Genomic DNA, 13,590 nt, shown 5'->3' on the forward strand with positions numbered 1-13,590 from the left:
TCACCAGCCCCAGACAACCACAGAAGGTGCTCAACGTAGGTGAGAATGAAAGAGTAAATATAGTTCAAAGCATCCTGTTCTGTCGTGCCGGTTGCAGCTCTCAACAGCAATGTGACTTCTACAATATTCATTCTGAATTTACCAACATCCAGGCCCTAAAACTGACTTCAAACTTTCTCATGTTTAGCTGCAGGTTCTCCACAAGGGAGAGCTGTTTGCACTAGTGAACACATTGATGTCTTCACTATGGGATGTTGGCTGTCACTATAGCTGCATGTACAGTACAAAGAGGGGAATCATGGGTGATTAAAATTCAGTTTAACAATGGCACAGCATCTTATCACTTCCTTACTCAAAATAAATCAGCAGGAGAGGACTCTTTAAAGTAGAGACGCTACATACTGATATACACCTGAACATCAGCAGGAGAGGACTCTTTAAAGTAGAGACTCTACATACTGATATACACCTGAACATCAACAGGAGAGGACTCTTTAAAGTAGAGACACTACATACTGATATACACCTGAACATCAGCAGGAGAGGACTCTTTAAAGTAGAGACTCTACATACTGATATACACCTGAACATCAGCAGGAGAGGACTCTTTAAAGTAGAGACGCTACATACTGATATACACCTGAACATCAGCAGGAGAGGACTCTTTAAAGTAGAGACGCTACATACTGATATACACCTGAACATCAGCAGGAGAGGACTCTTTAAAGTAGAGACTCTACATACTGATATACACCTGAACATCAGCAGGAGAGGACTCTTTAAAGTAGAGACACTACATACTGATATACACCTGAACATCAGCAGGAGAGGACTCTTTAAAGTAGAGACTCTACATACTGATATACACCTGAACATCAGCAGGAGAGGACTCTTTAAAGTAGAGACGCTACATACTGATATACACCTGAACATCAGCAGGAGAGGACTCTTTAAAGTAGAGACACTACATACTGATATACACCTGAACATCAGCAGGAGAGGACTCTTTAAAGTAGAGACACTACATACTGATATACACCTGAACATCAGCAGGAGAGGACTCTTTAAAGTAGAGACTCTACATACTGATATACACCTGAACATCAGCAGGAGAGGACTCTTTAAAGTAGAGACTCTACATACTGATATACACCTGAACATCAGCAGGAGAGGACTCTTTAAAGTAGAGACTCTACATACTGATATACACCTGAACATCAGCAGGAGAGGACTCTTTAAAGTAGAGACTCTACATACTGATATACACCTGAACATCAGCAGGAGAGGACTCTTTAAAGTAGAGACCAAACATTACTTAGATGGTGCTGAGGTGCTAAGTTTCCAGTGGTCGGAGGGAATGGAAACACTGGTGTATAACTGAGCGCAGAGAAGCGTTTCCTCCTCCCACACCGTAACACACACACACACACACACGCACACACACACACACACACACACACACACACACACACACACACACACACACACACACACACACACACACACACACACACACACACACACACACACACACACACACACACACACACACACACACACACACACACACACACACACACACACACACACATTGTACAGACCATGCAACTCAGCACCTGATACACTCAGCTTCCCTCTGACACTTCATCTCATTCTGTGGCCCCCCATCTCAACTGAAACCTTCCTGTGTGTGTGAGTTGGAGAATGACTCGTCTTACAGGAGCCACGCTGCTGCTGTTGGTGACTCTGAGTGTGTTGGCTGCACAGGACAAAGGTTAGTTCACAGATTCTGGTTCGACGGTTCCTTCACCGGTTATCCTCGATGTTGTCTGTCAGACTGAATGAATACTTCACAATGTGTGTCTTACGGTGTAACCATCAAGAGAGCATTTTACATGTTTTAACAACAATCTCTTTTTGCTTGATTTATCTATAGTAGCTGCGTGTGTTTGTACAAGCTGCTGCTGTGCTACTTCTTTTAATGAACATCTATGCGTTAAAATGAACCGGCTCAGTAAAGGAAACACAGAAGCATACAGCCTAGAATCGAGCTACAGAACTTTAAATCCTCCATGAAAACATTCAGAAGTTTATTCCACACATGGCAGTTATTTTAAAACACAAAATGTACAATTTACACACTTTCTTTCTGTATAGCCCATGGTGGAAAGCAGCAGGGAGGAGAAGAACCTCTTATTTTACCTGCCCCTTCTTCAGAAAAAGAACATAAATAAAATAGTCAAATAAAAAGCAATCTTCTGTCGATCACAGGGACTTACAAATACTTACAGAAACATAAAACCAGAACACAAAAGTCCTCTTCATATAGTTTCATGTCTTAAACATAAAAAATGTTCTTACAGAGCTTTAAATTATTCGGCTTCCACTTTTGTACGCCACCCACAGAGACACACATCTGCTTAATCAACCACAGAGACACACATCTGCTTAATCAACCACAGAGACACACATCTGCTTAATCAACCACAGAGACACACATCTTCTTAATCAACCACAGAGACACACATCTGCTTAATCAACCACAGAGACACACACGTGCTTTAACGACAAAGGGAGGCTTAAAATGAAATGTCCGTCATCCTCTGAAATTAAAGCGAAAATGCGCCTTGACTTGAGTGCATATGAAAATAAACAACAAACAGATGCATAAGAAGAGAGAGGAGTCCACAAAATATAATTACAGACATTTTTACGTATAAAGTATTTCTGTTCGGGTCAAATCTGACCGTTTTACTACCTTCATCCATCATAAATACTGTGTTTTACATTTAAAGCCCTTACGATATCCTCCACCTTAAGCATTCAAACAGCTGATCGCCACTTCCATTGAGTTTAGAGTCAGGTTTAGTCGACAACCTATAAGGTTACCTGTCAAAAATGACCGCCATAGGAATTGAATGGGTAACCTTATGTTCATCCATCACCCATTAATCGACATGTAGTTCCCTTTTCAGTGTCTGTTCTTTGCATTTTAATGTAAACCAGATGAGTGGTTTTTTTGTGAAGTTAAAACAGAACAATTTGACCGGAGAGTAAGGGGGGGAGAAACAAACCTGACGGGAGGGAAGTGACTCAAAAAGCTACTGGATCGAATTAAGTATAGAGAGCATCAAATATGATATGAAACACATTATATCCAACAATTCAGAGGTGACTATTTGCCGCTCAAGATCATTCTTTCTGAACATTTGCTTCCAGGTATTGTGGATAAAGGTAAATAATATCTGCTTCTCAAGGAAGAAGATATGACAGTCTACCTTTTTAGATTTCCATTTGGTCAAACTGTGGCTGCCTCTTCTACTTAAGCTCACACAACTCAGCAGTGTCTCCGACCCAATAAACCCAAAGTCCAGCATGTAGCGGCTGAGTGAACGTGGTCTGGACTCTGTGGAGGAGAGTCATGGTGTCAGAGACGCTGTAGAAGGACAGGCTTCCCGCCCTGTGATCCAGGTACACTCCTATCCTGGAGGACCGGGGGCCTGAGAGCACGGTCCTGACGTTGTTATGTCTGAAGTTATAACTCATGTCGAAGCATCCCAATGCCCACGACTCGCCATTGTTACCAAATCCACTTTCGCTCCCCGTTCTGATTAAATCCTTGTACGCAACGGCCACTGAGATGCCTCCGCTGCCTCTCTGCACCTCCCAGTAACAACGTCCAGTCAGACCCTCTCCACTCAGGACCTGGAGGCAGTCGGTGAACCTGTCTCGGTGACTGGGATATAATCGCTTCTCTCTCACAACCGTTGCTTTTCTGTTCCCCTCGGATAACGACAGCCCCGCGTTAACCGTGTTGGGATCCAGTGTGATTTGACGGGAGTACTTCAGGAACTCGTCCCTGCTTTTGGGCTCTGGTTGTGGCAGTAGAACATCTACCTCACTGACTCTCAGGGAGATCTTCAGCCCTTCTTCGTTGAGAACATCTTTTAGTGTATCGCAGGCCTCTGTCACAGCTGCTACCACATCTTCAAAGTGTTTCAGGGGCTGGATTTTTAATCTGGGTGAGTCAGAATCACAGAGGTCTGAGAGCAAAGGGTATTTATGTAGAACTAGGATGTGGTCATCGCTGTGTGAGAGCTGCTGCAGCTCAGCGGCCTTCCCCCTCAGTTGAACGAGCTCCTCCTCCAGCTTCTCCTGAAGACCTTTGACCCGGCTGACTTCAGTTTTCGCCTGGGATCTGATTTCCTCCTTTACAGCAGAGCTTCTTTCCTCAATGACACTGACCAGGTCTTTAAAAATCACCTCGCTGTTCTGCACTACCTCATCAGCAGAGTGATTGATGGCCGCCACCTCCTGCTGAAGCACCGTCACATCCGTCTCTAAGTCGTCAATCCTTTGCTTGATCTTCTGCACGCTCATCGCGAGCTCGCTCCTCCTCTCTTTCCTCTCTTCCACAGCTGAGACCGTGTCGTGATCCTTGTGGTCGTCCATGGAGCACAAAACACATATGGTCTGCTGATCGGTGCGGCAGAAGATCTTCATCACCTCGTCGTGGCGCGAGCAAAACTTCTCCTGCAGGTTTTCGGACGGTTTAACCAGAGTGTGTGTTTTAAAGGCAGGCGATTCATAGTGAGGCTGAAGGTGGAGCTCACAGTAAGACACCCGACAAACCAGACAAGACTTGAGGGCTTTCAGTTTTCTCCCAGTGCAGAAATCACAGGTCAAATCCCCGGGTGCTGCGGAGAAGCGATCTGCTGGAACCGTCTTCTTGAGCGCTTCCAGTAAAGCAGCAAACATGGAACTGATCACCAGGACGGGCCTCGGAGAGAAGGTCTGTTTGCACCGAGGGCAGCTGTAGACGGCCTCTTCATCCCAGTGGCTTTCAACACAGCTCATGCAGCAGCTGTGCCCGCAAGGAAGAGTCGCCGGATCCTTCGGTAGATCCAGACACACCGAGCAGCAGAGCTTCTCCTGGTCGAGACGCAGCGCCATTTCACTCCACACTGACTGGGACTGTATGGGGATATTGAATAGATTTCCTGATGGGGAAAACGGTGCGTAGGTCAGGTTGTACTACATACCAGTAAGAGGAGCGGTGCTGTGTACTTAACTCAGTGGTTTATGACGACTTGGTTGTATGGGGAAGTTGATAGGAGCCAGATTCCCTGAGGCAAGGTTCAGGTCAGTTCAACCCAGGCAAATAAGGCCGTCCCCGTGGAGTGAAGCAGGAGCATATGATCAGAGTATTAGTCTTACTATACTCATTGTTTCACCCAAGCAGCTATGCAAATCAGACTGCCGCTGTTCCACTTCATTATTGAGGCTAACATTTATTATTAGTAGCCGTTATTGTGTGGGAAATGTTGAGGTTCTAGCCAAGACAAACTGCAGCACTCTGTGCCTGCAGGTGATTCTGTACATAGAAGCCACTTGCAGCCACTTGTTCCATACTGAGCTAAAGTACAAGCTACAGGCTGTATATAAATATGGAACAGATATAAAAGTATTTTCAATATTGCCGTCTAACATTTGGCAAGAAGCAGTTTTACCCAAAATGATGAAGAAATTCCTTTAAAGAGGAAATTTAAGGCTCATTATCATGTTTCATATCAGTATGTAGAGTCTCTACTTTAAAGAGTCCTCTCCTGCTGATGTTCAGGTGTATATCAGTATGTAGAGTCTCTACTTTAAAGAGTCCTCTCCTGCTGATGTTCAGGTGTATATCAGTATGTAGTGTCTCTACTTTAAAGAGTCCTCTCCTGCTGATGTTCAGGTGTATATCAGTATGTAGAGTCTCTACTTTAAAGAGTCCTCTCCTGCTGATGTTCAGGTGTATATCAGTATGTAGTGTCTCTACTTTAAAGAGTCCTCTCCTGCTGATGTTCAGGTGTATATCAGTATGTAGAGTCTCTACTTTAAAGAGTCCTCTCCTGCTGATGTTCAGGTGTATATCAGTATGTAGAGTCTCTACTTTAAAGAGTCCTCTCCTGCTGATGTTCAGGTGTATATCAGTATGTAGAGTCTCTACTTTAAAGAGTCCTCTCCTGCTGATGTTCAGGTGTATATCAGTATGTAGAGTCTCTACTTTAAAGAGTCCTCTCCTGCTGATGTTCAGGTGTATATCAGTATGTAGTGTCTCTACTTTAAAGAGTCCTCTCCTGCTGATGTTCAGGTGTATATCAGTATGTAGTCTCTACTTTAAAGAGTCCTCTCTGCTGATGTTCAGGTGTATATCAGTATGTAGTGTCTCTACTTTTAAAGAGTCCTCTCTGCTGATGTTCAGGTGTATATCAGTATGTAGAGTCTCTACTTTAAAGAGTCCTCTCCTGCTGATGTTCAGGTGTATATCAGTATGTAGAGTCTCTACTTTAAAGAGTCCTCTCCTGCTGATGTTCAGGTGTATATCAGTATGTAGAGTCTCTATTTAAAGAGTCCTCTCTGCTGATGTTCAGGTGTATATCAGTATGTAGAGTCTCTATTTTAAAGAGTCCTCTCTGCTGATGTTCAGGTGTATATCAGTATGTAGAGTCTCTATTTTAAAGAGTCCTCTCTGCTGATGTTCAGGTGTATATCAGTATGTAGAGTCTCTACTTTAAAGAGTCCTCTCCTGCTGATGTTCAGGTGTATATCAGTATGTAGAGTCTCTACTTTAAAGAGTCCTCTCCTGCTGATGTTCAGGTGTATATCAGTATGTAGAGTCTCTACTTTAAAGAGTCCTCTCCTGCTGATGTTCAGGTGTATATCAGTATGTAGAGTCTCTACTTTAAAGAGTCCTCTCCTGCTGATGTTCAGGTGTATATCAGTATGTAGTGTCTCTACTTTAAAGAGTCCTCTCCTGCTGATGTTCAGGTGTATATCAGTATGTAGAGTCTCTACTTTAAAGAGTCCTCTCCTGCTGATGTTCAGGTGTATATCAGTATGTAGAGTCTCTACTTTAAAGAGTCCTCTCCTGCTGATGTTCAGGTGTATATCAGTATGTAGAGTCTCTACTTTAAAGAGTCCTCTCTGCTGATGTTCAGGTGTATATCAGTATGTAGAGTCTCTACTTTAAAGAGTCCTCTCCTGCTGATGTTCAGGTGTATATCAGTATGTAGAGTCTCTACTTTAAAGAGTCCTCTCCTGCTGATGTTCAGGTGTATATCAGTATGTAGTGTCTCTACTTTAAAGAGTCCTCTCCTGCTGATGTTCAGGTGTATATCAGTATGTAGAGTCTCTACTTTAAAGAGTCCTCTCTGCTGATGTTCAGGTGTATATCAGTATGTAGAGTCTCTACTTTAAAGAGTCCTCTCTGCTGATGTTCAGGTGTATATCAGTATGTAGAGTGTCTTTATTTTTTTCAGACTGCCTGTGCTGCGGCACCTCTTTTCACCCTCTGCTCTGATTGGTTAGTTCGTCGGCTCTATTGTGATTGCGCAACCTCTTGGAGATCAAGTCTAATGTGTTGGAGCGCAAACTGATACAACCATGAGTGATACATAGTGACGTCACTCTGTAACGGAAGTAAACAAAGGAGAGGAGATACCCAGAAAAGCATTATAGGGCCCCTTGAAGCTATTTAAAGTCATCACCTTAGGACTAAAGAAGGTGGAATAACAGTTTTTTGTTTTGTTTCCTCCGTGCCGTAGTTCCCATAGAGGTCCGATACAAAGAGGCCACTCTCACCACCGCCAGGGGATCATCCGTCCAGCTCTCCTGCGAGGCAGTCTACGACTTTGAACAATGTCGTCAGCTGCACGTTGTGTGGGTTCGTGACGGTAAGAAAAGGGTAGAGCTGACTGACCCCAGAAGGTTCTTCACCACCGTGAGCGAGACGGTCTCTGAGGACGGCACGAGACGCAGGCAGGTCCTGACGGAGATCCTTGAGGTGATACCAGAGGACGCCGGTCAGTTTCAGTGCCAGGCTAAATGTGAGGATGGAGAGATGGCCATGGGACTTTTCATCTGGATCAATGTCAACGGTATGTTGAGAGGAAGAAATTGCCTCATTTTTTGTCTGTGGGCTGGAAATTGCCTCGGCTGATCGGTTCAGTATTGAAGGCTCTATAACAGCAATGCATCTGAAATACGGCAGTAAAAAAACACACTGCTATTAAACCAGTGTGGCCATGTCAGGACCGTGGTCTGTCCACCAATTTGGGCACACTGAAGTACCAAATAGTGAATGGATTGCAATGAAAACTAGCTCAAGTATTCATGATCCCCTGAGGATGAATCCCAATCACTGTCTCTATCCCTCATGCAGAAATTGTATCATACTTCTCTACTGGATATTGGACATGAGATGTATTATGAAATGCAAACTGATGCCTTTTTTCTGTCCTGTTGTCTTGTCTTGCAGGTTGAACAGTGGACCAGAACACATTTTCCAAAAGCATCTCGAGACAAACCTCTTCCTTCTTCTATTGAAGTAAATTGAAGAAACTAAACATAGCTGAAGAAGAACACATGTTAATTCCATAGCCACATACATATTCTTCCATTTAGAGGCAGGCGATATAAGGATGTGGATATTACGTGACAATAAAAGTGTGATTTGACCATGAACATATTCTGTTCTATTGATTTTTGAATGTTGTATTTTTAGCCAAAGGTACTCACAGGAAGCTCATTTGCAGAATTTGCCAAAAGCAGACATTCATGTGTCCAGGAATCGTATTCATTTCAACATATCTAGATTAATTTTGCAGAAAATGTACTCTATTCAATGCATACCCATATTTCCCATAGATAATTACTTCTGGACAAAGACAGGATGACAGAAAGGATCATGTGTTATTCCAGAATACAACTTTTGGGGGGGACAGCCCTGCAAACATTTCTAAAGTGAAAGCTAAAAATGAGGACCCCAGTCTCTGTCAGAACGACGAAAACATCTGCAAAACATGTCTTTAAATACCAGCTGACTTGTGTCAACTTGTAAAAAGCCAGTGCAACAATGAGGAGCTGAAGTTAGCATCAAGACTGCAGCGCGTCTCCTCTATTATGGTTTCCTGCTCGATGTGTCTGAGGGTCGAAAAACCTCAACCAGGGAACACAAAGAAAAGAGCAACAGCAAGAAGAAGAATGAGCCTAAGCTCTGAAATGTTTCATGCACAAAGTCAGATTTGTACAAATGTGAAGACCTGACTTTATTCCAATCGACTTCATTCCTTTTGATTGTTAATAACGTGAGTTCCTTCTGTTCTTTGCACACATCATTCAATTCAAACACAGACATTTTGAAGTGAGGTTGAAGCTGTGCTGCTCAGTAAACACGGTCCACAATGAACCTGCAGGCGCGACTATATTTCAGCAAGCTATTTGGTGGGATGCACAAGACAGACCACAGGACAGGAAGCTGCGGCGGTTAGAGACCGTTTCAAAAGCACCTTTTAAGTTACGTGCAGATTGCAGTCATGTGTCTTGTGCATTGTTAGGGGGTTTTGAAATGTGTAAGAGGACTAGTGAAATACATGTCCCTTTGAACCGGCTCGGAAAAGAAGGGAGATTTTTTGGCCCTAAGTTTATAACAATTGGTCCAGAAGTTTGGCTTTAACACACTCATAGCCCTCAGATCACGTCAGTAACAGAGGAGGACGCCGCTGGCTTCGAGGTTATCCTGAAAAGCATTTTTAATATTAATGTATACTCAAATGAATGCCTCTTTTGTGCACTTTTGGTTTTGCTTTACAATTCAAAACAGGGTTAACTTGTTGGTGTTTGTATATTATATTACATTCATTAACATTTATAATCTAATAAATTAACTCTGACTTTATTCCAGAACAAACAGAAACCTCTAGCAGCTAAAAGTTTATAGGAAATGATGCATTTTAAAACATTTCTTAAACCGTTTCACCTTTTTTTATTCATCATTAATCCAGCATCAAGAGGAACACATTTTTCATTTGGAGGTATTAATTATCTAATCCCCAAAAGTTCCAAAAGCATGTACTATAAACCCCCAAAACGATTTTTAAAATAGAGATGAATAAGGGCTAACAGCACTCTGCACATTGAGACTGTCACTGGTAGCTAGCATTAGCTTCCATGCTAATCCAAATACTGATTTGCTGTGAGTATATCTGAGGGCTTAAACTGTCTCCATCTTCAAGCTGACAAAAATATCTGAAGCAGAAGTTATTAAATTAACTACTTGGACCACAAACAGGACAGGAAGTGCATCAGGACTCACAGGAAGTTACTAACAACAGGATATATAGGTCAGAATATGTACAAATGATCTGTATTGCTTTGTGAGATGACCTTGAAACCAACAGCGCCCCCATCTGGACGACCTGTGTAATAACGAGGTGAAAATACAAGACATTTAGGGAGTGTTTTATCTTCATGTATGCTGAATAAATCTTAGTCTAAAACGCACAACGCCTCCTATTGACTCATTGCTTCTGTATTATTTTAACAGTAAACTCATAAAGACTTAAGGGACAAAGTAATTACTGATAGTAAAAGTCCACATCATTTATTTCCTTTTATATTTCAAGGATTTTTAAGTAAGAATCATCTCGTGATTTCGACACTTGGAAACCAAATAAGATGTAAATAAGTTCATTATGAAACAGTCATGATGTTGACGTGTGTCTGCAAAACAACGTGTTCAGGATCAGTGAACAGGATGTGACACTGTGGGCATATTCAAGACGTGTGTGAGGAGATCCCGAAAACATTTCAGTTCATTCACACAAAATTAAAAGCACTCACCTCATACAAAATGATCCAATAGCTTTATATATAAAAGGGGGAAAAAAGCAATATGAATACCAGCTTTTTGCTCATGAGTTTGGAGGAGTAATTTCCCCTAAAGGCTAATCCAAGTTGGATAAAAGGCGTAGAAATGGATTTGAATCTCTACATGTCGTTCACTTTTCATCCAGCTGACGGCTTTGCTGAACGTTCATGCTCCTTTGTGCCCTTTAGTTCCACATATTTCCACCTGTAAGAGTCCTGAACTTTTGGCAAAGGAACAAAAGACAGAGGTTGAGTAGCAGCAGGAGAAGGCATTATTAACTCTTCTTAACCTGGTGCATCTCCCTCCTGATCTGAAGGATTCAAAAGCAGCAGCATGTAGGCCACAAACCAGCCAGGATCAAACCAGCCGATGTCAACGACACAGTCCAGTCAACCAGTCTTATTCCTGAGGTGCCGCACACACAGGGCATCAGGAGATCTGTGATTGGCCGGGCTTGGTGAATTTGCTCTGCAGGAACACTCTGGGGACACACAGCCCCTCCTTCTTGTTGACAGTCTCTCTCAGGACGTAGTCGTTGGAGACGGACAGGAGGCCGGCGTCCGCAAACAGCTCGGCCAGGAACTCTGAAATCAAATGGAGAGAGCAGACTGAGCCTTTAGAAGAGGAAAAACCAGGCTGCTGTTAGTTAGTTAGTTAGTTAGTTAGTTAGTTAGTTAGTTAGTTAGTTAGTTGTCAGTCCGTCCGTCCATCCATCCTGCAGAGGTCAAGTAGTTCACCTTTAGAGAAGAAGTAGGACCTGGTTCCGTCTTGCCGGACGTAGAAGTTCTCCCCCAGCTTGCTGCCGGCTTTGAATCGGAGCATGGCGTGGTCGTTCAGACCGTAGTCTCTGAACAGCACGATGCCTCCGGGCTTCAGCACCTTACACACACACACACACACACACACACACGTAACATGATTAGACCGCCTGAAGCAACTTGGTTATCCCGGGCTGCGTCACCCTCACCCTGTTGATGTTCTGCAGAGCCAGCTTTATCTTGTCGGGGTGGACGGCTGACAGGACGAAGATGAGAGTGACGACGTCCACGCTGCCCTCGGGGACATCTCCCCTCAGGTCGTCTTTGGTCAGGTCGCACTGGAAGGCACAGCAGCGCTCGGGGCAGTACAGAGGGTTTAGCTGTGAGCAGATGAGGAAGAGAGGAGGATTTATATACAAGGACATATAAAATGGAAAGAGGATTCAGGGATTAAATGTTTCTTACTTTGACAAACTCCACCGCTCGTGGGGAGAAGTCACAGGCATACACGAAGATGTTGAGGTCGTCCGCCAGCAGAGGGAAGAGGCAGTTTCCGACCCCGCAGCCGGCCTCCAGCAGCACCAGCCTCTGAGACTCAAACTGCAGATCAGACGGGACAAATGTTCAGTTCATCCCTTTATTATTAAAACACTTTTCCCACCTTTTTAAAACATTCCCACGGGTTTGTTCATATAATATATCATATTATATTTTGGTAATTTCAATAGTGTTTACTTGTCAGACAGTTTATTATTATTTAACTTCATAGTCAACTGTACTTGGCAATAAACCTGTTTCTGATTCTGATAACATCACTAATGTTAAATTATAATGTTAAGATAAATACAGGTGGGGTTTAAGATACACTTATTCCCTTTGGATGAAGTGTGTGCTCTGCAGAGGAGGGAGAAGTACTTGATCTTGTACTTGAGTAAAAGTAGAAGTACTCAGATCTTGTACTTGAGTAAAGTAGAAGTACTCAGGTCTTGTACTTGAGTAAAGTAGAAGTACTCAGATCTTGTACTTGAGTAAAGTAGAAGTACTCAGGTCTTGCTCTTGAGTAAAGTAGAAGTACCAGAGTGTAGGAATACTCTGTCACAGTAAAAGTATTCTAAATGTTCCTCCAGTGAAAGTAGAAAGTACTCTCCTCTAAATGTACTTAAAGTAGCGACAGTAAAAGTAGTCATTGTCTGATTGGTCCATTTCAGAATAATATCTCTGATATGTTTTATAATGATTGATCATTAAAGTGTTCTCAGAGCTGGTAAAGGTGCAGCTAGTTTGAATGGCTTTGTATACTGCAGGGTAGCTGCTGGATTTACTGCAGGTGAACTACAGTCTGATTTAAGGGAGATTATATTTACCATCAGTAATCCTAATCTGCCTAGCAACTAGGGGTAATAAATACATGTAGAGGAGGAAAAGTACACCTCTGCTCACCTCTCTGCATGCTTTGAGCTCCTCAAACTCTCTGGTGGTCCAGTGTCTGTCCTTGAAGAAATTGGTGGTGTTTCTTTTGTAAAACAAGTCCCAGTTTTTCTGAGCTTCTTTCTCCAACTTCATGAGTTTGAAGTCGGACACCAGAGCTTTTTCTTGGCTCAGTGTGTCCAGCTGCTCCTGAGTCAAAACCCTGGAGGAGGAGGCTTTGTTCTGCCCCAAAACACACGGGGGAATATCATCTTTTAATCCCACTTCTTCTTCAGGAGGTGATGTTTTAATATCCACTGGGAAACTTTCACTTTTCGACATGATGCTTTCTAGAAAGAAATAATGCCTTCCTGCTCGGTTTCTGTCAGTAAAGTTGCCTTTTGTTAACTAATGAGAAAATAATATTCTTCACAAGGTTATAAATCCAGTTGTTTGTATGAAGAATAACGCTGAAATTAACTTAATTAAAAATAAAAATAAAACCTGCATTTTTCCACATTTTGTGGTCCATCTTGTCCGTTGTGTAAATCCTTCCGTGTAGCACCCAACACTTTGGTTCCATTTCTTCCGCCCGTAACCCACTGGATCAAAAACAGTTACAATACAACCAGTACACGTAGTTGTCATATTTTATATTTTGAGTTTATTTGAGAAAAATAAACTGTCAAAAATGTGTTATATTTTATTAAAACACACAATAGTTGTTCAAGTAAA

At 42.7% G+C, this 13,590-nt stretch overlaps 2 protein-coding genes across 2 annotated transcripts; both read right to left on the reverse strand.

The window, feature by feature from the left end:
• Window positions 1-2,135: 2,135 nt before the first annotated feature.
• On the reverse strand, window positions 2,136-4,965 carry LOC134862269 (E3 ubiquitin/ISG15 ligase TRIM25-like). Its single transcript, XM_063880084.1, has one exon. The coding sequence runs from the start codon at window positions 4,951-4,953 to the stop codon at window positions 3,319-3,321; it is 1,635 nt and encodes a 544-aa protein (XP_063736154.1). The 5' UTR covers window positions 4,954-4,965; the 3' UTR covers window positions 2,136-3,318.
• A 5,444-nt stretch (window positions 4,966-10,409) lies between these two features.
• mettl6 (methyltransferase 6, methylcytidine) lies at window positions 10,410-13,545 on the reverse strand. The gene is made up of 5 exons (XM_063880148.1): window positions 12,889-13,545; window positions 11,914-12,048; window positions 11,658-11,828; window positions 11,428-11,569; window positions 10,410-11,274 (listed from the first exon to the last, which is right to left on the reverse strand). Exons 1-5 carry the CDS (start codon window positions 13,195-13,197, stop codon window positions 11,120-11,122), a joined length of 912 nt encoding a protein of 303 aa, XP_063736218.1. The 5' UTR covers window positions 13,198-13,545; the 3' UTR covers window positions 10,410-11,119.
• Between the last annotated feature and the right edge of the window lie 45 nt (window positions 13,546-13,590).

This window comes from Eleginops maclovinus, chromosome 3 (genome assembly GCF_036324505.1).
Source record: "Eleginops maclovinus isolate JMC-PN-2008 ecotype Puerto Natales chromosome 3, JC_Emac_rtc_rv5, whole genome shotgun sequence".
NCBI lineage: Eukaryota > Metazoa > Chordata > Actinopteri > Perciformes > Eleginopidae > Eleginops > Eleginops maclovinus.

Excerpts from the sequence above, each read along its gene's own strand:
- mettl6 (XM_063880148.1), bottom strand. The coding sequence starts at position 13,197 with ATGTCGAAAAGTGAAAGTTTCCCAGTGGATATTAAAACATCACCTCCT. Across the intron at positions 12,049-12,888 it reads AGCTCAAAGCATGCAGAGAG|TTTGAGTCTCAGAGGCTGGT; the intron begins GTGAGCAGAGGT and ends TCTGATCTGCAG. Across the intron at positions 11,829-11,913 it reads GAGCGGTGGAGTTTGTCAAA|CTAAACCCTCTGTACTGCCC; the intron begins GTAAGAAACATT and ends ATCTGCTCACAG.
- LOC134862269 (XM_063880084.1), bottom strand. The coding sequence starts at position 4,953 with ATGGCGCTGCGTCTCGACCAGGAGAAGCTCTGCTGCTCGGTGTGTCTG.